The 25,246-nt window shown below is 45.6% G+C and overlaps 1 protein-coding gene across 2 annotated transcripts in view; it reads left to right on the top strand.

Annotated features, from left to right (window-relative positions):
• The first annotated feature begins 595 nt into the window (after positions 1–595).
• The window catches only part of LOC140426380 (methylcrotonoyl-CoA carboxylase beta chain, mitochondrial), a 98,708-nt gene continuing 74,057 nt past the window's right edge, over positions 596–25,246 (top strand). Inside the window, exons 1-3 of one of the 2 annotated variants that reach the window (XM_072511067.1) lie at positions 596–615; positions 5,862–6,212; positions 15,247–15,443. In XM_072511067.1, the coding sequence (XP_072367168.1) occupies positions 611–615; positions 5,862–6,212; positions 15,247–15,443 (553 nt within the window). In that variant the 5' untranslated portion in view covers positions 596–610. Of the gene's footprint in view, positions 616–774; positions 1,330–5,861; positions 6,213–15,246; positions 15,444–25,246 lie in introns of those variants that run through there. The other variant, XM_072511066.1, reaches the window with a different exon arrangement.

Raw genomic sequence — 25,246 nt, 5'->3', positions numbered from 1 at the left:
GACATCTATGGGAATGAACTTGGAGTGATGCCGTTTGCGTGAGAGAGGGTCACACACCGGGGAGATCTCAATCTCTGGAGGCCCCTCCGGGCTGAATCCTCGTCCCTCAATGTTTCTCTCCAGAATTTGTGGCTGGGACAGAGCACCCTCTGGTTCAAGGTCGCACACCTCACTACTGCCACCCACAGGGGTCTGCGCAGAAATGTCGCTGGGTCCAACATCCGATGGTAAAATGTCACTGGGCTGAGGGTGTTGCTGGGTATGGTGGGGCGAGGCGCAACGGCTACACCCGAGTCAGTAGCCAGGGGCAGTGGGTCAGTCAGGGTTAGAAGGATCCAAACTGACCCATGGCGAATCTTCCTGTTGGTCTTCTCAGCCTTCAGGCCACATGGGTGCTCCCTCACCTCAACGCCACCAGCTGAGGTGTCAGTGGGCGCCGGCATGGCTCCCCCAATGGGGGGTTAGTTGCAAGGCCAATGGAAAGAGGGGGGGCATGGCACCATCAACAGTTGCCTTGGTTGGTGCCGCAGCCTTAGAGGTGGTGCAATTTGTTCTAATATGCCCCACCTTCTTGCAGGCGTGGCACCGCACGCCACCCGCGGACCAGACGATGTGGTAGGTTTTATCCCCAAAAGGGGATACTCCATCCGCCGGGACCCCCGCCTCACCGGGTAAGGGAGAATCCTGCCCCATAACTCTCGGCAGTGGCCACAGGATGGGAACCTCCTCAATCCCTTAATTGTTTACACTTAATAGTAATTGTCAATGGTTGGATGTGACAGGACTGCAAACGTAGTGTTAAAAGGAATGGGGTGGCTTGAAATGGGAACAAAGTCTGGCAGAATGCTGGTGCGTTCCTGCTCTGACAACTTGTTTGGTCTCTGCACAGAGGCTGAGACTTTAAACAGCGTTTGTGTATCAGTCAGGGCACCGCAGTCAAAGACATGAAACGGCAATGTTCAGTCGAGAGGCCCCGAGTCCGGGCTCGGCTCCGCCCGGGGAGGAGGCCCAGGCCCGGGCTCGGCTTCGCCCGGGGAGGAGGCCCAGGCCCCGGGCTCGGCTCGGTCCGGGGAGGAGGCCCAGGCTCGGCTTCGCCCAGGGAGGAGGCCCCGGGCTCGGCTCGGTCCGATGTGGAGGAGGCCCCGGGCTCGGCTTCGCCCGGGGAGGAGGCCCAGGCCCGGGCTCGGCTTCGCCCAGGGAGGAGGCCTTGGCCACGGCCCCGGGTCCAGATCCGCTCCCACTTCCGGATACACTCTGGCTGCTCCGGATAAACTTCCGGCGAGACGAGTGTCGGAAAACTGGCGGAGGAATGTACCGGGAATTGATGGCGTAAGTGACGGGCTTTGAGTAACCGGGTGCCCGGTATCTCCGTGCGCTCCTCCGCCAGGCTTCAAAGGCCTCCGGCCCGAGTAACTGTCTCGGAGACTGAGCGGCCTGGCGGATTGTAAACCCCTTCCCACAGAGGCCGAGGGCCGGGATTCTCCGGTGCCCGGGGGAAACCCCATTGGCCGGTCGGGCAGAAATGTGGCGGAGAATCCCGGCCGGCCAGCTTTAATTGGGTTTTATTCTGAAACTTTACCGCGCGCCCCCCCCGGGTCAGTGCCACTTATTCATCATCGTCTCTCCCAATTGACAGATAATCTACCGGGGCGAATAAATCTGCTTCAAACACTCAGCTAGACAGAGGGTGCCAGACACTAATCCCAGAGTCAGTGCCTTCAGGAAGGGAGACAGATAGAAAAAAAATTAGTAAGGGAGAAAAAACATCTAGAATTATTCTGTACAATCAAAGACATAAAGAGTTATGCACGTGTATGTTTGTAAATAATATATGCTATGATAGTGGGCAGCACGGTAGCATTGTGGATAGCACAATTGCTTCACAGCTCCAGGGTCCCAGGTTCGATTCCGGCTTGGGTCACTGTCTGTGCGGAGTCTGCACATCCTCCCCGTGTCTGCGTGGGTTTCCTCCGGGTGCTCCAGTTTCCTCCCACAGTCCAAGATGTGCAGGTTAGGTGGATTGGCCATGATAAATTGCCCTTAGTGTCCAAAATTGCCCTTAGTGGTGAGTTATGGGGATAGGGTGGAGATGTTGACCTTGGGTAGGGTGCTCTTTCCAAGAGCCGGTGCAGACTCGATGGGCCGAATGGCCTGTTTCTGCACTGTAAATTCTATGATAGGGTTGTTTGTAAATAATATATGCTATGATAGGGTATGTGTACTTTGCCTGAAGGCAGGTACTTTGGCTTAATGCCTACTGTTGCTTCATCCAGCTCTAATTTCTTGGCAGTTTTTGGTGCTGGTTTGCCATAGACTTCCACAGGGTCAGGGTGACCAACTCTTATAAAATAAGGGACACTTTGACAGGTGCTTAAAATAAGGGACACTTTGACAGGTGGGTTTTAGTGATCGTAACACCATTGGGTGGCCATAACTTCACCTAATTGTCGATACTATAGTGCACATGCTCATAAAAAATAAGGCAAGGGCAGACTCTCCGGCTCAGTCTCTCCCAGACTTACCCTAGAAATAAGGGACAAAAAGGCATAGAGGATAAAAAGAGACAAGTGACCACCCTCTTCTGGGGCAGGGGTGAAGAAGTAGATCCCAAGTCTACCTCAGCCAGAATAGGAATTGAACCCACGGGGTTGGTGTCACTCTGAACCATATGCTAGACATCTGACTAACTGAACTAACCAGGTCAGGAAACAACAGTTCAACACTTTGTATCACAATCACAATAGTCTGTAACTCTCAGGAATTGGGATGTCATCACAATTTGCAACATTTTAAATATTGGAAATAAGACAATCTAATGAGTGGAAAAGTTAATGCCATTGATTAGTGGAAGGAGGAAAAATTGATGCCTGAAAAACATGTTACTACTGCCATACGAGAACAAGAACCAATCTTTGTATACAAATCTCCTCATTCTCGACTATTGAAGCTTTCAGAAATATAATTTTAATTTTGTGAAGATTATGCTCATGTAATTTTACCCCAATTACAGGGGAGGGAAGCAACTAGAATGCCACAAGTTTAAAGTCTTAAGAGTTTGGTGGTGTTTGCTCATTGATGGATATTAGAGCTGGGAAATAAAAACTTCCCATTTTTGTCTCCTGTATTAATGAGAATTTCCTGATTAGGTGTGATAGGCTGGCATGGAGAAAAGCTCTCTCTATCTTGCCTCAGCAAAACAGAATAAATTGCTGTGGTCACTTTCTGTAGGATTATCCACAAGCATGCTCCTTTTTCTTTTAAATTTAGAGTAACCAATTCATTTCTTCCAATTAAGGGGTAATTTAATGTGGACAATCCACCTAGCCTGCACGAGTTTGGGATGTGGGGCGAAACCCACACAAACACTGGGAGAATGTACAAACTCCACACGGACAGTGACCCAGAGCCTGGATCGAACCTGGGACCTTGGTGCCATGAGGCTGTAGGGCTAACCCATTGCTCCACCTTGCTGCCCCCTAGCATGCTCCTTTTGAATGCATTGATAGTATCTATGCACGAGCAATAAGAACTGTCGTTCTTCCAATGTCCCTTAGCCCACCCAGCCTCAGATCTTCACCAACATAGACTCAGTGGGCTCACTGGGCTGTTTTGCCTTCTGTGCCTTAGTGACTCCACATGGGATGCATTATTTTTCATATTAACCATCTTTATGACTTCCTCTTAATTTTGCACTGTTGAGCCAACCCTGTGCTGGGTGAAAATGGTCAAACTTATTTAAGATAGGATTATTAGAGCGAGCCTTGAGGTGCCTTTTATCCCAGGAGCTTAGACAGACTGATTAAAAATCATGCATTTCCAATTGCTTTTAATTTGTGCAATCAGTAGTTAATCATTTACAATGAAGTTTAAGGATCTTTCTTGTGAAGCAATGACCTTGGTCTAAACTGCAGCTGATTGCCGAGTAATTAATACATGTAAATGCAAAATTTTCAATGCTAAGCATTAGAGCAGTGAAAGAAATGTCTAAATAATACTGTCAGGTAGTGGCGGCAATCAGTTAGAACCTTTATCAGAAAAGATCACGTTATTTTGGAAAATACTTTTCTAATGGCAAAGAAATATTTTCAATGTTGTTGACTTCTTCCTGTCCAGAACCTTAGTTTCCCACTGAGTGATAAGACATGAATCACCCTTTCAGCAGCAGATGCAAAAAAGGCAAGGCACTTGCAGTGAAACAACATTTTTTTCAAAAAACTCAACCATGAAAAGTCTGTATAAAAAAGACACACCACTTTTGAAACATTACTCACGTTACTAACTACACTGATGTTAAATGCAAGGATGTCCTACAAGGGTAACTTGGAACACCAGTTTGTAGTGGTGCATATGTTTTTTCAGGAACAATGGAGAAATGGTGTATAACCCAGTGAGGAACAATCCAGTTGTGGTATGAATAATTAGTAGAGTATTAACTTAAAAGAAAGACAAATACACACACGACAAGGAGTATAATGCACTCACTTAAGTATGCTGTTGACTATACACACACAATTTTGCATGAAATTGTCCCTTGGTCCCCAGCTACCTAAGTTTACCTGGACCTTGAGATACCCCTTTTCCCAAACAACATCCAATTTTAAGTAACTAAGCAAAATCCAGCAAATAATGACCATAATCAGGTTAAGGTGGCGACATCTGGGAAATAGTCTTCAGGTTCAGCAAAGGTGGAAAATGACTAAATCTGCAACTTGCTGTTCTGATGTGAGCTGTCTCTCTCCCCGTTTCCTCAGTTTGTATTTTTTTAAAAAAATGTTAATTAAAACATTTTTTAAAAAAAATGTGATTTATTATTGTGAATACTCAATTCATTATTTCCAATTGAGGGGCAATTTAGCATGGCCTGCACATCTTTGGGGTGTGGGGGCGAAACCCACGCAAACACGGGGAGAATGTGTAAACTCCAAACAGACAGTGACAAAGAGCCGGGATCGAACCTGGGACCTTGGTGCCACGAGGCAGCAGTGCTAACCACTGCGCCACCGTGCTGCCCCCTTAGTTTGTATTCTTATATGATTTCTTTCCCTTTGATGTTATTCACCCTGTGGAGTTGACTTTTGGCAGGTATGTCGGTTTTCTTATCTCTCCACTTTGAAGTTACCACCTCTGTAGCCCCATTGTTTTCTCTAGTCACATATGTTGTCACTGGTTTTCCATTGATCGGCGAAATCGCATATCATCATTTCTCCAGATGTCTACCTCTAATTAACTCCTTGTTTTTCTTAGTTTTTTATCTTAATTTTTCCCAATTCCTAACACAATGTTTATATATGTTAATTTTATTCTATAAATTTAGAGTACCCAAATCATTTTTTCTAATTAAGGGGCAGTTTAGCGTGGCCAATCCACCTAGCCTGCACATCTTTGGGTTGTGGGGGTGAAACCCTCGCAAACACTGGGAGAATGTGCAAACTCCACATGGTGACCCAGAGCCGGGATCAAACCTGGGACCTCAGCGCCGTGAGGCAGCAGTGCTAACCACTGCACCACCGTGCTGCCCCATTTATATATGTTTATAAATACAATTATTTACCATTTTATCTTCTTGAACAGTTACTCTTACTGTTGAAAATAAAAGTAGGGTGTTGCAGTGGTTAGCACGGCTGCCTCACACGGGATTCCATCCCGGCCCCGGGTCACTGCCCGTATGAAGTTTGCACATTCTCCCCGTGTCTGTGTGGGTTTCCCCCACAAACCAAAAAGATGTGCAGGGTAGGTGAATTGGCCACACTAAATTGCCCCTTAATTGGAAAAAATGAATTGGATACTCTAAAAACAAAATAAAAGTAACATTAAAAAACAAAATAAGTAACATTTATTAAAACTTTTCTACTTGTTGATAGGTCCAAATGGGTCGCTGGCCGACTGGGTTCAGGAGCTAGGTCAAATTCCAGCTTTGTATTCCAAGAATATCTGCACAGGCAGCACAAAACATGTACCTCCAAGAGAAAACAGCCCATTTGTGTTCATGCTCTAAGAACATTATGGACAGACCACACCTGCCTCAAGAGACAACTTCTTGGGAGGACAATTCCATGGAAGAATGTACATAGCTTACCTCTCTGTTTAACATGCAACAGTTTGGTAAGAACTTACCTTACAAAATCATATCCCATTTTAAATGGAAATCTTCAGCCAATTCACCAACATGTTTTTGAATCTAATTTACTCAACAGTATGTTCTACGGTAAAAGGTAAGGTTGTGTTTTGTTAAACATGGGCTTTATTGAAAATATCAAAAAATGGGTTGAGGATGAATCGACCATGATATGAACTATTAAGACCCCAAGATCCCAGGGTTATACATTGTACAGTGCCAAATTAGCAAATCTCAAGAGAAGCATCAATTGCCTCACTACATTTGGTTTGACGTTTCTTGGTGACAAAATTAGTCAAAGTTATTACTCCTGATATTTAACTATTTATTCCTGCTAGGAGTGAGTAAATGTGTGTGAAGTAATGACCCTTTGCAGTGCTGATCCTGTAGTCAAGTATATTATTTAACTGTACACTGGAGCATTTGTATAAATGCTGACAGTGCCTGTGCAAATTTACCTCATCTGGGCTTTTTATTGCTTCTAGCTTTCTCAATATGAATACAATCAGTCACTGTCTTTAGGAGAAGCATGAAGAAAATGAATTCGCATGGGGGGAATCGGTTTATTTGATATAAATCAATAATAAATAGATTATTTTGCAGAGAATATTACATTTTATCTTATTTTGGAAATAACTTTTCTTAATGGTGAATTATATTCTTAATTTTCAATAATAATTGGTCGATCTCCTATTGCACTGTACATGTAAATTAGATAATGCGGCCTCTGATGTCGTTGACTTGCTTTTCCTCCAGTCTCCTCTTTGCTCTTCTACTTCTGTTTTGTCTGCCTGTTTTCTCAGCTGCTTCTCTTGCTTTAATCTTCTTTTGCTCTTCCCTCTGTCAGGTGGAAGACAGGTGGAATTATGTGGTGTGTCATCGAAATGGGCCGCAATATGTACTGGGGTTTGTGGGGAAAATATGACACCTCAGTGCCTTTCTCCTGATCCCCTCCCTTTCCTAATTAGTCCCATCCTTCACACCAATTCTGCCTACTCATTCACCTTCCCATTACATATTAGACCTTACCCTTCTACCACCTCTCACTGCCACCAGCACCCCAAACTTTCCCCTTTAAACAATTCCTCTAATCCCTGTATCTTCCTATCTATTTCCCTCAACTGTCACTTACATTATCCACACCATTTCATTCAATCACATGCTGATTCACACGTGCTGTTGTGCTCTCCCTTTGCCAACTGCGTCTCATCTCAGTCTTCCAGGTGGCACGTTTAACAGTGACATTAACTGTCAGCAAAACTCAGATGCTTTAGTTGTTTTCAAAATCCAATTGATTTTTAAAAACTATTAAGTATTGAAGATGGAGAAAAAATTACTTCCCCAAGTTTATGCACTTTTTGAAGTTTACAGAACACAAGACAAAATTTATGGCAGAGACATCGTTAGAATATGTTTTTTATTCGTGCACAGGTAAATGTAACTTTTCTTTTCAAACAAAATGTTTTAATATGTCCTTGGACAAATCGCACTAAGAACTAAAAAAACGTTTTCCGGCAATATAGTTCATTGAGCAACATTGATTCATCATGTGAAATTGAGTACATGCCACATATTCAGATGCACTATCCAGATTCAATTAACAGATTTAATTAACAGAGCTCAGGGTAAAAGTATCCAATCCAAGCCTAGACTTTGGGAGAGGCCTTGAACATCATGTAAAAACTAGTATTGAATAATTAAAAGACATCAAAAGCAATTCAGTTGATAAATTTAATCATGTTGTGAAAACTACTTTTTCATTTTGTTCACTTATGTTAAACCCTTACATGTTTCAATTACGGGTGAATACAAAAAGATTGCACAAGCAGACAGTAATGTAAAATGCCATAAAATGGCAGCAATTGTGCCACACAATTGTCATATCATTAACACTTAAAACATTTATTGTAATACCACCTAGAGAAATAATAGGCAATGAATAAACTTAAAATTAGAAGGGTTTATTATAAAACTATTAGATATACTTTGGCTCAGTTAGTCAAAGGTTTAATAACATTAGGAGTGTTAGGCAAAGTACTATCACCAGGGGAGGTGGTGGCGGCATAGTGGTAGTGGTGCTAGAGACCCAGGATAATGATCTGGGGACCTGGGTTCGAATCCCACCACGGCAGGTGATGGAATTTTAAAAACTCAATAAGGTACCTGGAATTAAAGTCTAATGATGACCACTGTCGATTGTTGTAAAAACCTATCTGGTTCACTAATGTCCTTTAGGGCAGTGTTTTTAAAATTTGTTCCCGGTGACCTATTTTTACAAAATGGCTGCTTCTCACGACCCACAATAGATTCTCCATAGTTACTTTTTAAAACATCGTAGTCATTGTTGACACTTCTGCATTATGTAAAAAATTGTAAATGAAAATATATTTTTTATTTTTTGTTGTTATTTGGAGATCTAAATAACTTGTAATAAAAATCTCTGCACAGAACAGTGTGCAAGACTTTTGATCGCAGACTCCTGCGGTGTTTGAAGGGGAAATAAGGAAATTCTTGGAAACACGCCTGGATTTTGGGCTAATGGGGAAGGAAAGAGACTCACCATTGATCGTAAAGTCTCACTGAGAGAGGGACTGATCTCAGAAAGTGAGCAGAAAGTAGCTCCCCATTTTAAATTCACATCAAATCCCTTATGCACACACAGCACAACTTTAAACATTGATCCGATTGAAAAGGTTAATAGTAATTGAAACTTAACAGACATCAACAAGATTAACTGTCGCAGAAATTGAACCAACACTGACAATGTTAATGGTAACAGGAAGTCAAAATTAATTGACAATGGTAACATTAACATACTGATGTTAAACATACATCCAAATCAGAAAGTTAACCCACATCCAAATCAGAAAGTTAACCCTGAACGGGTTCTTTGTGTGCTCATGACTCTGTTCTTCCTATGAGCGGTACTTGAACAGATGCATTTCTCCCCTGACTGGGATGAATGGAGTTCCCAAACCCACACCCGTCGCCCCAGAGCCAAGTTCAGAATGGGGCAAACACAAATCAACTTTGTGACAATGGACCAATTGAAAGGTGGGGAGATCCCACAGGATCCATCTGCTAGATTCTGAATAAGGGATTAGATTTTAGACAATCTTTATTGTCACAAGTAGGTTTACATTAACACTGCAATGAAATTACTGTGAAAAGCCCCTCGTTACCACATCCCGGCGCCTGCTCGGGTACACGGAGGGAGAATTCAGAATATCCAAATTACCTAACAAGCACGCCTCTCGGGACTTGTGGAAGGAAACCGGAGCACCCGGAGGAAACCCACGCAAACGCAGGGAAAACGTGCAAACTCCACACAGACAATGACCCAAGCCGGGAATCGAACCTGGGACCCTGGAGCTGTGAAGCAACAGTGCTACCCACTGCCTACTGTGCTACCGTGGAGTACTCCGGCTAGGAGTTACTGACTGGGGTACTTGTGGAAACATATTCCAGTCAGCAGTCATTTGGTTTTGGGTGGGAGCTGCAGGCCTGGAAAAAAAGAGCGCGAAGCACTGCTGGAAACTAACTCTGTGCAGCGGGAGTATCTGCAGGAAATAAATTTAAAGATAATTGATTTTTTTTCTTTTAAACTCTTCAGCTGCAGGTGCTGACTAACCTGGCTAATAGCTGCTGCCGAAACTGGAATGGCTGCTGGAGGCTGTGTCGGTGGCGGTGACTGTAATAGTGACCCAGGGAGGCAGAAAATCCACGGCACCGGCCTGTACATCAGCCTCATGTGGTCAAACACTGTACTGCAGCAAGAATTTGCCCAGGGAGAAAATGGGAAACAAGGTCAGGCGATCCTCAAGGATCATTTTTGCAGACCCTTTGCCGACCCATTTTACATCATCCTGCGACCCACCCGTGGGTTGCGACCCCCACTTTGAAAAACACTGCTTTAGGGAAGAAAATCTGCCACCCTTACCTGGTGTGGCCTACATGGGACTCCAGACCCACAGCAATGTAGTTGACTCTTAAATGCCCTCTGGAATGGCTTAGCAAGCCATTCAACCGCTGCGAAAACACAAAAAACGAATGAAAACGGACGGACCACCCGGCACTGGGCCAGGCACCGGAAACGACAATGGCAAACCCAGCCCTGCCGACCCTGCAAAGTCCCCCTTACTAACATCTGGGGGCTTGTGCCAATGTTTGGAGAGCTATCCCACCGACTAGTTAAACAACAGCCTGACATAGTTATACTTACAGAATCATACCTTCCAGACAATGTCCCAGGCAGCACGATCACCATTCCTGGGTATGTCCTGTCTCACTGGCAGGAAAGGCCCAGCAGAGGCGGCGGCACAGTGGTATACAGTCGGGAGGGAGTTGCCCTTGGAGTCCCCAACATTGACTCTGGACCCCGTGAAGTTTCATGGCTTCAGGTTAAACACGGGCAAGGAAACCTGCTGATTACCACGTACTGGCCATCATCAGCTGATGAATCAGTACACCTCCATGTTGAATACCACTTAGAGGAAGCATGGAGGGTGGGGGACTTCAATATCTATCACCAAGAGTGACTCGGTAGTACCACTGCAGACTGAGCTGACCGGGTCCTGAAGGACATAGCTGCTAGACTGGGACTGCAGCATGTGGTGAGGGAACCAGCAAAAGGAACCAGCATATTTGACCTCATCCTCACCAATCTGCCTGCCGCAGATGCATCTGTCCATGACAGTATCGGTAGAAGTGACAACCCTAGTGACAACCACAGTCCTTGTGGAGACAAAGTCCCGTCTTCATATTGAGGATACCCTCCATCGTGCTGTGTGGCAAATACCACCGTGTTAAATGGGATAGATTTCAAACAGATCTAGCAACTCAAGACTGGGCACCCATGAGGCACTGTGAGCCATCAGCAGCAGAACTGTATTCAACCACAATCTGCAACTTAATGGCTTGGCCTGTCCCCCACTCTACCATTACAACCAAACCAGGAGATCAACCCTGGTTCAATGAAGAGTGCAGAAGAGCATGCCAGGAGCAACATTAGGCATGCCGATAAACGAGGTGCCGACCTGGTGAAGCTTCAACACAGGACTACGTACGTACCAAACAGCATAAACTGTAAGTAATAGACAGAGCTAAGCGATTCCACAACAAACGCATCAGGTCTAAGCTCTGTAGTCCTGCCATATCCAGCCGTGAATGTTGGTGGACAATTAAACAACTCACTGGAGGGGGAGGCTCCACAAATATCCCCATCCTCAATGATAGAGGAGCCCAGCACATATGTGCAAAAGATGAGGCTGAGGCATTCGCAACAATCTCCAGCCAGAAGTGCCGAGTGGATGATCCATCTCGGTCTCCTCCGGAGCTCTCCAACATCACAGATGTCAGCCTTCAGCTAATACGATTCACTCTAAGTGATATCAAGAAGCAGCTGAAGGCACTGGATGCTGCAAAGGCTATGGGCCCTGACAATATCCCGGCAATAGTACTGAAGACCTGTGCTCCAGAACTTGCCGCATCCTAGCCAAGCTGTTCCAGTACAGCTACAACACTGGCATCTACCCGGCAATGTGAAAAATTGCCCAGGTGTGTCCTGTACACGAAAAACAGGACAAATCCAACCCAGCCAACTACCGTCCTATCAGTCTACTCTCCATCATCAGCAAAGTGATGGAAGGAGTCATCAACAGTGCTATCAAGTGACACTTACTCAGCAATAACCTGATCACAGATGTTCAGTTTGGGTTCTGCCAGGGTCACTCAGCTCCTGACCTCATTACGGCCTTGGTTCAAACATGAACAAACAAACTGAATGCCAGAGGTGAGGTGAGAGTTACTGCCCTTGACATCAAGGCAGCATTTGACGGAGTATGGCATCAAGGAGCCCTAGCTAAACTGGAGTCAATGGGAATCGGGGGGAAACCCTCTGCTGGTTGGAGTCATACCTGGCACAAAGGAAGATGGTTGTGGTGGTTGGAGGGCAATCATCTCCGCTCCAGGCCATCACTGCAAGAATTCCTCAGGGTAGTGTCCTAGGCCCAACATCTTCAGCTGCTTCATCAATGACCTCCCTTTCATCATAAGGCCAGAAGTGAGGATATTTGCAGATGACTGCACAATATTGGATTGGATTGGATTGAATTTGTTTATTGTCACGTGTACCGAGGTACAGTGAAAAGTATTTTTCTGCGAGCAGCTCAACAGATCATTAAGTACATGAGAAGAAAAGGGAATAAAAGAAAATACATAATAGGGCAACACAACATATACAATGTAACTACATAAGCACTGGCATCGGATGAAGCATGCAGGGTGTAGTGTTAATGAAATCAGTCCATAAGAGGGTCATTTAGGAGTCTGGTGTCAGTGGGAAGAAGCTGTTTTTGAGTCTGTTCGTGTTCTCAGACTTCTGTATCTCCTGCCCGATGGAAGAAGTTGGAAGAGTGAGTAAGCCGGGTGGGAGGGATCTTTGATTATACTGCCCGCTTTCCCCAGGCAGCGGGAGGTGTAGATGGAGTCAATGGATGGGAGGCATGTTCATGTGTTGGACTGGGCGGTGTTCACGACTCTCTGAAGTTTCTTGCGGTCCTGGGCCGAGCAGTTGCCATACCAGGCTGTGATGCAGCCTGATAGGATGCTTTCTATGGTGCATCTGTAAAATATTCAGCATCATTTGCGACTCCTCAGATAATGAAGCAGTCCATGTCCAAATGCAGCAAGACCTGGACAATATCCAGGCTTGGGCTGACAATGGCAAGTTACATTCGCGCCACACAAGTGCCAGACAATGACCATCTCCTACAACAGAGAATCTAACCACCATCCCTTGACATTCAATGGCATTACCAACGCTGAATATCCCACAATCAACATCCCGGGGGTTACCATTGATCTGAAACTGAACTGGACTAGTCACATTAATACTGTGGTTACCAGGGCAGGTCAAAGGCTAGGAATTCTATGGCGAGTAACTTACCTGACCCCCACCAAAGCCTGTCCACAATCTACATGGCACAAGTAATGGAATATTCTCTACTTTCCTGGATGAGTGCAGCTCACACAACACTCACGAAGCTCAACAACATCAGGGATAAAGCAGTCCACTTGATTGCTCTCCCTTCCACAAACTTTCAAACCCTCCACCACCGACAAACAGTGACAGCCATGTGTACCATCTACAAGATGCACTGCAGTAAATCACCAAAGTTCCTTAGACATCACCTTCCAAACCCACGCCCACTACCATCTAGAATGACAAGAGCAGCAGATACCTGGGAACCCCACCACCTGGACGTTCCCCTCCAAGTCACTCACCACCCTGACTTGAAAATATATCACCGCTCCTTAACTGTCGCTGGGGCAACATCCTGGAACTCCCTCCCTAATAGCACAGTGGGTAGACCTACATCTCGAGGACTGCAGCAGTTCAAGAAGGCAACTCATCACCACCTTCTGAAGGGCAACTAGGGATGGGCAATAAATGCTGGCCTAACCAGTGATGCCCACATCCCGTAAATGAATTTTTAAAAACGAGTACACTGACGTTCAAAAAATTAGCTTCTAAAGTTGATTTTAAAATTTAATAATATTGCATGTAATTTAATTTTAGAAAGATAGGTTTTCTGTGCACTTGCAAAGAATCTTAGTTAATTTTCAGTTGTTTATTTCTCCATTGTGACTATTAAGAGGCCTCCAGCCAAACAACATACTTTTACTGAAACTATTCCGTAACTGTCCAGATAGTATTACTGAGGCACGCTGGCTTTGGGCCATATTATTGCTGGGAGGGGAGTAAGGAAAATCACACCAGGGACAAACTTCCTATGATGTGAGGATTTCATGATATTCAGATGCTCTTTTGACAATTTCTGCTCCTGTGCAGTATTTAAGGATCCACTTGGGTCTTTTTTAAAATATAAATTTAGAGTACCCAATTCGTTTTTTCCAATTAAGGGGTAATTCAGCGTGGCCAATCCACCTACCCTGCACATCTTTGGGTTGTGGGGGCGAAATCCTGCGGCACCGTGCTGCCCCAACCCACTTGGGTCTTTATGTTACTTTGCCTTCCCAGCAGAAGGGTATGCATTTCATTTAAGATAAAATTATTAATTTCATAATCCAAAAATGTTTCATTCTTCTCGTATTCTTCATCATCTGCCTAGGCCATTTTCTGGTTCAAAGTTTTAATGTCGGGCGAAATTTAACTGAAACAGAGTCCCGTGTAAAATGCGTCCAGCTGGGCGTTTCCCGGTGCTGGCAGTGGCAATTAAACAGGGCTCTGTTTCAATTCTGGGCCTCAGCGAGGAACGTCCCGTTTCCTGCACTGGCGAGAGGAACTCAGTGCAGGAAGAGATCGGCGGCCTCTGTACCCCCCACCCTCCCAATGCGCAACTCACCAATAAGGAGTAATTGAGCCCCCTCACCCCACCTCATAAGGGCAGGGTACCCCTGGCCCGACCCCTCGCACAATGCCACCTGGGCATATTGGCATGGCCAACTTGGCACCCTAGCAGTGCCCCTGCCAGCCTAGCAGTACCACCTGGGCACCCAGGCACTGCCAGCCTGCCCAGGTGGCACTGCCAGCAGACAGTGCCAGGATGGCATCGGGGTGTCAGGGTACCTCCCTGCCCAGAGCCCGACCACCCAGAGGCACATGATTGCCTGAGGGGTTCCCCAAATTGCTGGTACACCTGGTCTGCATTTGTGGAAACCAGTGCTAAACGCCGCCCACTCGGGGTCTCTGAGGCGAGGGTGTTAGGTCCCGGGTGCTGGGTAGATCCGGTGTAGACATATTCAAGTGAGACTAACCGTTCACTTGAATATGCAAATCTGGGTCCTGACGCAATGGGCGGGATCCAGATCGCGAGGCGCAATGAGGCCGGTGAATCTTGCAATGGGACGCTCGCGAGATTTACCAGCCTCATCACGTCCTGAGTCGGACGAGGTGAGGCCGATAGATTGCGCCCTTAATTCAAATGTTAAAAATTATTTGTAATGAGGGAGACCTGGTGAAATACTTCAGATAACCATTATCCCTTCTCAAAAGGCATGACATGAGTATCTGTAACGTTTACCTGAATTTCCCTCTAGCAACAAGCATCTAGTCTGATGTAAGAAATTTTGACGGAATTCCTGTATCATTTATTTGTTTCTTGAAACAGGTATTTGGAGCTGATGGAGCAGGTGATAAAGGGTGGAGGTGAAAAAGCAATTTTGAGGCACACCCAGAGGAATAAAAAACTGCTGGTCCGAGAGCGTTTGCAGTTGCTTCTGGACAAAGAGGAGACCTTGGAGTTGTCTCCCTTTGCTGGTTTTGGAATGCCATATGGAGATATTCCTGCTGCAGGCTGCTTAACTGGTATTAATGTACAGGTCTACTTTATTTCAAAAAATACTGTAAATATTAGTCTGAAATTCTCTTATTTTTTGTCCTGGGATTTTAAAACAACATTACTTTTTCCATCTGTAACATTTGAAATTGCTGATTTCTGGTCGAGTCCTTAATTTATTTTGCCACTATTACATAGGATATTATATCGGCACAAAAGCAGGCTGTTTGGCCCAACCAGTCCATGTCAGTGCTTATACTCCAGTCATCCTCCTCACATCTTTTATTCTCTAAATCTACATTTGTAACCATCTATCCCCTTCGCCTTCATAGCCTTGTTGAGCTTCCCTTAAATGCATCTATTCGCTTCAACCACTTCCAGTGACACCAAGTTCTGCATTCTTACCACTGTGGGTGAAGAAGTTTATTTGGAATTCCCTATTGGATTTGTTGGTGACCATCTTAGTTGATGGCCTCTAGTTATCTCTTCCCACAAGAGGAAACATTTTCTCTCTACTCTTATCAAATTTTTAATAATTTTAATGACATTTGTTAGATCATGCCTCAGTATTTTTTCAGGAGAGAAGAAATATTTATATCCATGCATTTCTGGTATTATCCATATAAATATTCTTTGCACCACCTCCAGTGCCTTTACATATCCTTTTTTTAATATGGTGGCCAGAACTGTCCATGACCCTCTATGTGTGGTCTACCCAAGGCCCACTACAGGCTTAGCATTTCTTCCCTACTTTTCAATTCTATGCATCTAGCAATAAAGTCCAGTGCTTGCTTTGCATTTTTATGGACTTGTCAACCATTGATTAACTTTTAGTGATAGATGTATTGTGTTCCTCGATCCCTTTGCTCCTCTACCCCACCTAGACTTGCGTCTTCCAAGTATTCTTCCCACCCAAAATGTGCTACCTCACATTTACCAGTGTTTAACTTCATTTGTCAATTATTTTCCTGTTCTGTTAGTTTATGTAAATTGTAAATTTGTAAATTGGTGGTATTTGCAAATTTAGGAATTACGCTTTGGATTCCAAAGACTAAATCATTTTGGGGGGGGGGGAATTATTTTTATTAACATTTTATACAGAAGTTACCAAAGACACAAACAAACACTTTTCACAAAATACCAATCCACCCCCACCCCCCACTGAAAGTTCAAATAATTAAGGAACATTTTGAACAGCAGTGATCCTTGTGAAACACCACTTCCCACCTTCTGCCTCTTTGAATAATTACCACTGCCACTCTGCTTTAGGTCTGGAAGTCAAGTAGTAATCCATTCTGCCACTTGCTCACTGACTCCCATTCACGGATCTTATTCATCAGTCTATTATGGGGCACTTTATCGAAGGCCTTTTGAAAATCAAAATACATCACATCTATCATATATGAATAATATGCACCAGTTATTTTATGTTGATTTGAGAAATAGTATTTACTCTCATGCGTGCATTAGAGATTAGCACCAAATCACTGTTTTTGGTTGTGTGTCACTTATAACTTTATTTTTAGTTAACTGTGTAGTCTTTGGTGCTGTATTCACCGCGACGCTCCAGCAGCTGTCGATCAGCTCAACTACTACCTCATCTCCCATCTTTAATTTCCTGTCCCGAGAAATGTGGGACCTTTCATCCAAATCTCCCCAAGCTGCCCCAAACCTGAATCTATGCATTTCTCTAGTTTCTTTCCTGTCTCTATTTACACCATCTCTGAGCTTATTTTGTCCATGAACACACCTCAAGGATAGTAATCTCAGGATTACTCCCTGTGCTACATGCTGGTGAGGCTTGGAACAGGGAGATAGTACAGTTGAACACGTGGCTAAAGAGCTGGGGCGGGATTCTCCCATACCCGGCGGGGCGGTGGGTCCCGGCGGGACGGAGTGGCGTGAACCACTCCGGCGTCAGGCCGCCCCAAAGGTGCGGAATCCTCCTCACCTTCAGGGGCTAGGCCCGCCCCGGAGTGGTTTGCGCCCCTACGGCTGGCGTTGAAGGCCTTTGGCGCTGCGCCAGCTGGGGCCGAAGGGACTCTGCCGGCCGGCATGGGTCCGCGCAGGCGCGGGAGCGTCAGTGGCTGCTGACGTCATCCCCGCGCATGCGCAGGGGGTTTTCTCCTTCACGCTGACCATCGCGGAGGCTTACACGGCCGCCGCGTAGGAATAGAGTGCCCCCACGGCACAGGCCCGCCCGTGAATCGGTGGGCCCCGATCACGGGCCAGGCCACCGTGGGGGCACCCCCCCGGGGCCAGATCGCCCCGCGCCCCTCCGAGAACCCCGGAGCCTGCCCGCGCCGCCAGGTCCCGCCGGTAAGGGACCAACTCCAATTTACGCCGGCGGGACTTGCATAGAACGGACGGGACTTCGGCCCATCGCGGGCCGGGGAATCGCCGAGGGGAGCCCGCCGACTGGTGCGGCGCGATTCTCGCCCCCGCCAAATCTCCGGCGCCGGAGAATTCGGCAGCCGGCGGGTGCGGGATTCACGCCACCCCACGGTGATTCTCCGACCCAGCAGATGGTCGGAGAATCCCGCCCCTGGTGTAGATATATGGATTGCTGGGTTGTCTTCCGGGAAAGGTGGTACCTATACAAGAAGGACAGGTTGCACCTGAACTGGAGGGGCATAATATCCTGGGCGGGATGTTTGCTAGTGCTGTTTGGGAGCATTTAAACTAGTGGAGCAGGGGGGTGGGAACTGGACCAGCAGGCCAGTAAGTATAGAGACTGCGGAAAAAAGTGAGACTGTGATAAACATAGCGCAGAGTAAGAGCACGCAGAGGGAAGCAGCAGGGCTCAGTGGGACTGTAGGTCTGGAGTGCGTTTGCTTCAATGCAAGAAGTATAACAGGTAAGGCAGATGAACTGAGAGCCTGGATTACTGCCTGGAACAATGATGTAATTGCAATTACAGAGACATGGTTAAAGGAGGGTCAGGACTTGCAGCCTAACGTTTCAGGATATCGTTGCTTTAGATGGGACAGAAGGGGACACAAAAAAGGTGGGGGAGTTGCATTGCTGATTAGGGAGCAGATCACAGCTGTGTTGAGGGAGGACACATTGGAGGGATCTTGTAATGAGGCATTATGGGTGGAACTCAGGAATAAGAAGAGTGAAATCACACGGTTGGGAGTGTACTATAGACCTCCCAACAGCCCGCAGGAGACTGAGGAGCAACTTTATAGTCAGATACTGAAAAGCTGTGAAAAAGGCAAGGTAGTTGTGATGGGTGATTTTAACTTCCCCCATATTGACTGGGAATCCCTTACAGCCAGTGGCTTGGATGGAGATCAATTTGTTAGATGTGTCCAGGTAGGCTTTTTGTATGTTGAAAATCTAACCAGGGACAGGGCCATACTAGACTTGGTATGGAGGAATGAGCCAGACCAGGTGATTGATGTTTCAGTGCGGTAACATTTTGGCCTTAGCGACCATCATTCCATAAGATTTTGAGTAGTCATGGATAAGGACAAGAATGACCCGCGGGTGACGGTGCTTAATTGGGCGAGTGCCAATTACATCCAAATTAGACAACTGGGGAATGTGGATTGGGAGCGGTTATTTGAGGGCAAATCCACTTCTGACATGTCGGAGGCTTATAAAGGCCTTTTAACAATTGAAATGCAGGACAGGCATGTCCCCGCAAAAATGAAGGATCGAAATTTCAGGATTCGGGAACCATGGATGACCAGGGAAATTGTCAGCTTAATCAAAAAGAACAAGGAAGCATACAATAGGTCTAGGCATTTAAAAACTGACGAAGACCTTAAGGGGTACAGTGAAAGAAGGAAGGAACATAAACGTGGAATTAAGAGGGCTAAAAGGGGCCATGAAATGTCTTTAGCAAACATGGTCAAGGAGAATCCCAAAGCATATATTAGGGGCAAGAGGGTAGCAAGAGAAAGAGTAGACCCACTTAAGGACAATGGAGGGAGGTTATGTGTGGAACCACAGGAAGTGGGTGAGATCCTTAATGAGTACTTTGTATCGGTATTCACCAGGGAGAAGGACATGATGGATGTTGAGGTTAGGGATAGGTGTGCAAACTCTCTTGAGAATGTCAATATATCAAAGGAGGAAGTGTTGAGTATTCTAAATTGCATTAAGGTAGACAAGTCCCTGGGGCTGGATGGAATCTATCTCAGGTTACTGCGTGAGGCAAGGGGAGAAATAGCCGGGGCCTTTACAGATATCTTCACATTCTCTTTGACCACAGGGGAGGTTCCAGAGGACTGGAGAATAGCCAATGTTATTTCCTTATTTAAGAAAGGAAGCAGGGACAATCCAGCAAATTATAGGCCGGTGAGCCTGACATCAGTGGTGGGGAATGTGGCACAGTAGCACAGTGGTTAGCACTGTTGCTTCACAGCACCAGCATCCCAGGTTCGATTCCCAGCTTGGGTCACTGTCTGAGCGGTGTCTGCATGTTCTCCCTGTGTCTGTGTGGGTTTTCGCCAGGTGCTCCGGTTTCCTCCCACAAGTCCCGAAAGACGTGCTGTTAGGTAATTTGGACATTCTGAATTCTCCCTCTGTGTACCCGAACATGCGCTGGAATGTGGCGACTAGGGGCTTTTCACAGGAACTTAATTGCAGTGTTAATGTAAGCCTACTTGTGACAATAAAGATTATTAAAATTAATTATTAAATGGACTAGTTCGTGATAGGCAGCATGGGTTTGTACCGGGAACGTCTTTCTCACCAACTTGATTGAGGTTTTTGAAGAGGTGACAAAGAAAATTGATGAGGGAAGGGGTGTGGATGTAGTTTACATGGATTTTAGTAAGGCGTTTGACAAGGCCCCACATGGCAGACTGGTACAAAAACAAAAATCACATGGGATTCAGGATGGGCGGGTTAGATAGATACAGAACTGGCTTGGTTATAGAAGACAGAGAAAAGCGGTGGAAGTGTGTTTTTCTGAATAAGATCTGTAGTTAGTGGTGTTCCATAGGGATCAGTGCTCGGACCTCTGTTGTTTGTAGTATAAAAAATGATTTGGAGAAATCATAGAATTTACAGTGCCGAAGGAGGCCATTCGGCCCATCAAGTCTACACTGGCTCTTGGAAAGAGCACCCCACTTAAGCCCACGCCTCCACCCTATCCCAGTAACCCCACCTAAGCTTTTTGGACAATTTATCATGGCCAATCCACCTAACCTGCACATCTTTGGACTGTGGGAGGAAACCAGAGCACCCTTAGGAATCCCACGCAGACACAGGGAGAACGTGCAGACTCCGCACAGACAGTGACCCAAGCCAGGAATCGAACCTAGGACCCTGGAGCTGCGAACCATCTGCGAACCACTGTGCTACTGTGCTGCCTGAGGAAAATGTGGATGGTCTGATTAGTAATTTTCTGGATGAGATGGATATTTGTGTAGTTGCTGATAGTGCCGAGAATTGTCAGAGGATACAACAGGATATAGATAGATTGGAGACTTGGGCACAGAAATGGCAGATGGTGTTTAATCCGGACAAATGCGAGGTGATGCATTTTGGACAATCAAATCTAGGTATGAATTATACTGTAAATGGCAGAACCCTTGGGAACATTAACATACAGAGGGATCTGGGCGTGCAGGTCCACAGTTTCCTAAAACTGGCAACACAGGTGGCCAAGGCGATCACAAAGGCATATGGCATGCTTGCATTCATCAGAGGGGGCATTGAGTATAACAGTTGGGAAATCATGTTGCAGCTATATAAAACCTTGGTTAGGTCACATTTGGAGTATTGTGTGCAGTTCTGGTCACCACATTATCGGAAGGGCGTGGAAGCTTTGGAGAGAGTGCAAAGAAGGTTCACCAGGATGTTTCCTGGTCTTGAGGGTGTAGGCTATGAGAAGAGGTTGAATAAACTAGGATTGTTTTCACTGGAAAGACAGAGGCTGAGGGGAGACCTTATAGAGGTCCACACAATTATGAGAGGCATAGACAGGGTGGATAGTCAGAGGTTTTTTTCCAAGGGTGGAAGTGTCAATTAAAAGGGGTCACAGGTTCAAGTTGAGAGGGGGAAATTTTAAGGGAAATGTGCGGGGTAAGTTTTTCACGCAGAGAGTGGTGGGTGCCTGGAACGCCCTGCCAGAAGATGTGGTGGAAGTCGGCACAATAGCAACATTTAAGGGGCATCTGGATGGATACATGAATAGGGAGGAAATAGAGGGATATAGATCGAATAAGGGTAAGAAGGTTTTTTTTTAGTTAGGGCATTGTGATCGGCACAGGCTTGGAGGGCTGAAGGGCCTGATCCTGCGCTGTATTTTCTTTGTTCTTTGTTCTCTTTGTTTTTCTTCATTGACCCGGTTTGCATAATTCTGCTGATCACCTAATTTCCCTCCAGGTTATCATGCTAACTGACATTGTAAATTCCCTCTTCACAGATACCCTCTCCAGTTTTTCAAAACAGCTGCTATCAGCCCCCCCTCCTCAAAAAGCCCACCTTCACAGCCTCTGGCCTGGCAAACTATGATATCATCTGTAACCCTCCAAAGTTCTTGATTGTATTGCTGTGCCCCAAATATGTGCCCATCTTTCCTGCAACTCCATGTGTGAATCTCGCCAGTCAGCTTCCTGCCTTTGCTATATCCCTGAACTAACAACATCCAAAAAAAAGGACAAGAAGTCGGATTTGTATTTGTAAACTTTTATTCATAACTTCAATATGCCCCCAAGTGCTTTACAGTCAATTAAATTCTTCAGAAGTGTAGTCACTGTTGTAGGAAACCCATGTGAATGTGACCATTTTGCGCTATCCTTTTTGTCTTCTTGACCTCTCTGCACATTTGAACATACCATCCTCCTCCAATGCCTTTCCTCTGTTATACTGCTCTTGCCTGATTTTACTCCTACCTATCAAACCACAGCCAAACACCTCCAGCGATGGCTTCTCTTCCTGCCCCTGCACTATTACACAAAGTCCCGCAAAGATCTATCCAGAATCCCTTCTTCTTCCTCGTGCACATGTTGCACACTATCAAAATGGAGTCTTGTTTTGCATGTACGCTGCTGACAGCTTATCCTCTTCGTCACCCCTCTGAGCCCTTCAAAGTCGCTTGGATCAGATCACTGGTCCAGCAACCAACCCTAGATAAGTCATAATTTCCACCAGTTAAACATTGGGAAGATGGAGGTCATGGTCTCAGCCCCTTACCACAAGCTCTACAATCTTGCTACCGATTCCTCCCCCTTTACCCCCCCACCAGCTATGATCTTGGGTTAAAAAAGACTGAGTTTTGCCATCCTAGTTGAATTTGAGCTGAGCGCCCAACTCCAAATCTTCTTCATGGTTTCCATTTCTGAAATAGAATCAATCTCCACCATTGTCTCAGCCCATCTACTGCTGAAACTCTCATTTCTGAGAGTCAGTTCCAGGCTCAGTTATCCTAATGCTCTTCTGGCTGGCCTCACTGTCCCAGTAAGCTCATCCAACATTCTGCTGCTGTATGGTCTTCCGCACCAAGTCAGCTCATCTATCACTCCATCCTTGGTGATGTTATATTGGTTCCCGGCCCCAGTCCAAAGATAAAATACTGAGTCTCATTTTTAATTTATTTCATGGTCTCGCCTCTTTCTCTCTCTGTAACCAGCATTCAGTCCTCGACCCTCCGAAAACAGCTGAGTTCTTCCAACACTGACCTATTGTGCCTGTGCCCTTTCTCTTATCCTACTGTTAGCGACTGGCTCAGTCTTATACCCTTTAAAACCCACCTCTTTAATCAGGTTTTTGTCCCAATATTTTCTCCTTTTGATGACACCCTTTGTTGTCTGATCGCTTCTCCACGAAGAACTTTTTCTGTTTCTGGCACCAGATAAATTTAAGTTATTTTTGAGTCACGTGAATCAGTTATAGAGAATAATAAATAGAATAACTTTTTTTTCCCCTACCCATTATATACCATTTTTGTTGAATAGTGATTTTTTAGTTCTGGCCCTGAAGAGGTTACTGAGCCTTCATATTGTGAGGGAATCGAGTGACCATGCAATTGAGGCAGAATCATTTCTGGGTTTATGATTGCAGTTCCACAGAGATTAACTGTGTTGCATGATAGACAATCAAATTAAAAAGCAGGACCTCAAAGGTTGTAATCTCTGGATTATCTCTGGTGCCACGTGCTAGTAAGTACGGAAGTCGGAGAATAGGGCAGATTAATGCGTGGCTCAAGCGTTGGTGCAGGAGGGAGGGTTTTAGATTTCTGAATCACTGGGACCGTTTCTGAGGAAGGTGGGACACGTACAAGCAGGACGGTCTGCACCTGAACCAGAATGGGAGCAACATCCTTGCGGATGGGTTTGTTAGTGGTGTTGGGAGGAGTTTAAACTAGTTCGGCAGAAGAGTGGTAGAGGTAAACAAGGGAATTACAGACCAGAAAGTCTCACATCAGTGGTAGGGAAACTATCAGAGAAATTTCAGACGAGGACAATTAATCTCCACTTAGAGAGGCAAGGTTTGATCAGAGATAGACAGCATGGCTTTGTCAGAGGGAGGCCATGCCTAACAAATTTGATTGAATCTTTTGAGTAGGTGATTGGGTGTGTAGATGAGGATAGTGCAATTTATGTAATTATGTGCATTTCAGCAAAGCCTTTGACAAGGTCCCACATTAGAGACTGATAAAGAAGGTAAAGGCACGTGGGATCCTGGGTAACTTGGCAAATTGGATCCAAAACTGACTTAGTGGTAGGAGACAAGAGGGTGGTGGTAGAAGGCTGTTTGTGTCACAGGGGGCCAGTGTCCAGTGACATACCACAGGCATCAGTGATAGGTCCCTGATTGTTTGAATAATATATATGAACGATATAGGTGAGAATGTGAGGGGGATATTAAGTACATTTTCGGATGACTCAAAGTTTGGTAGGGTGGTTAGTAGTGCGAAAGAAGGTCTTAGGTTGCAGGAAGATATAGATGGGTTGATAAGATCAGTGGCCAATGGAATTTAACCCTGTAAAGTGCGACGTGATGCACTATGGAAGGAGTAACATACCAAGGGAGTACTCAATGAATGGAGGACAGTAGGAAACTCAGAGGAACAGAGGGATCATGGGGTGCTTGTCCACAGATCCCTGAAGGCAGCAGGACAGGTGAATAGGGTAGTTAAGCAGGCGTACGGGACATGCCTTTATCAGTCCTGGCATAGGTTATAAGAGCGGGGAGGTTATGGGGGAGCTGTACAAAACTTTGTTTAGGACCCAGCTGGATTACTGAGTGCAGTTCTGGTCGCCTCACGATAGCTCCATATATAGGAAGGATGTGATTGCGCAGAAGACGGTGCAGAGGAGATTCAACAGAATGTTGCCTGGGCTGGAGCATTTGAGCTATGATGAGAGGTTGGATAGGCTGGGGCTGTTTTATTTAGAACAGAGAAGTCTGAGGTGGGACCTGATTGAGGTGTGTAAGATTATGAGTGGTCTGGCCAGCGTGGATAGGAAGCACCTGTTCCCCTTAATTGAAGGGTCAATAACGAGGGGGCATAATTTTAAGGTGAGGGACAGGAGGTTTAGATGGGATTGAGGAACATTTTTTTCACCCAGAGAGTGATGGCTGTCTGGAATGCACTGCCTGGGAATGTGATAGAGGCGGGAAACCTCACAACCATTAAAAATTACATGGATGAACACTTGAAATGTCATAACATTCAGGGTTATGGGCCAAGCGCTGGAAGGTGGGATTAGTATAGATTGTAATGTAGTTTTGTTGGTGCAGACTCAATGAGCCGAAGGGTCTCTCTTGTTTCTGTGTGACTCCATGACTCTAAATTGTAATGGTGAAACGTGGTAGCCAATTTTCAGTGGGAGCTCCCACAATCAACAATGTGACAAATGACCAGATG

The sequence above is a fragment of the Scyliorhinus torazame genome, chromosome 7 (assembly GCF_047496885.1).
Source record: "Scyliorhinus torazame isolate Kashiwa2021f chromosome 7, sScyTor2.1, whole genome shotgun sequence".
Taxonomy (NCBI): Eukaryota; Metazoa; Chordata; class Chondrichthyes; order Carcharhiniformes; family Scyliorhinidae; genus Scyliorhinus; species Scyliorhinus torazame.
The sequence above is the reverse complement of the archived record's forward strand: the minus strand, read 5'-3'. Positions and strand labels throughout refer to the sequence as shown.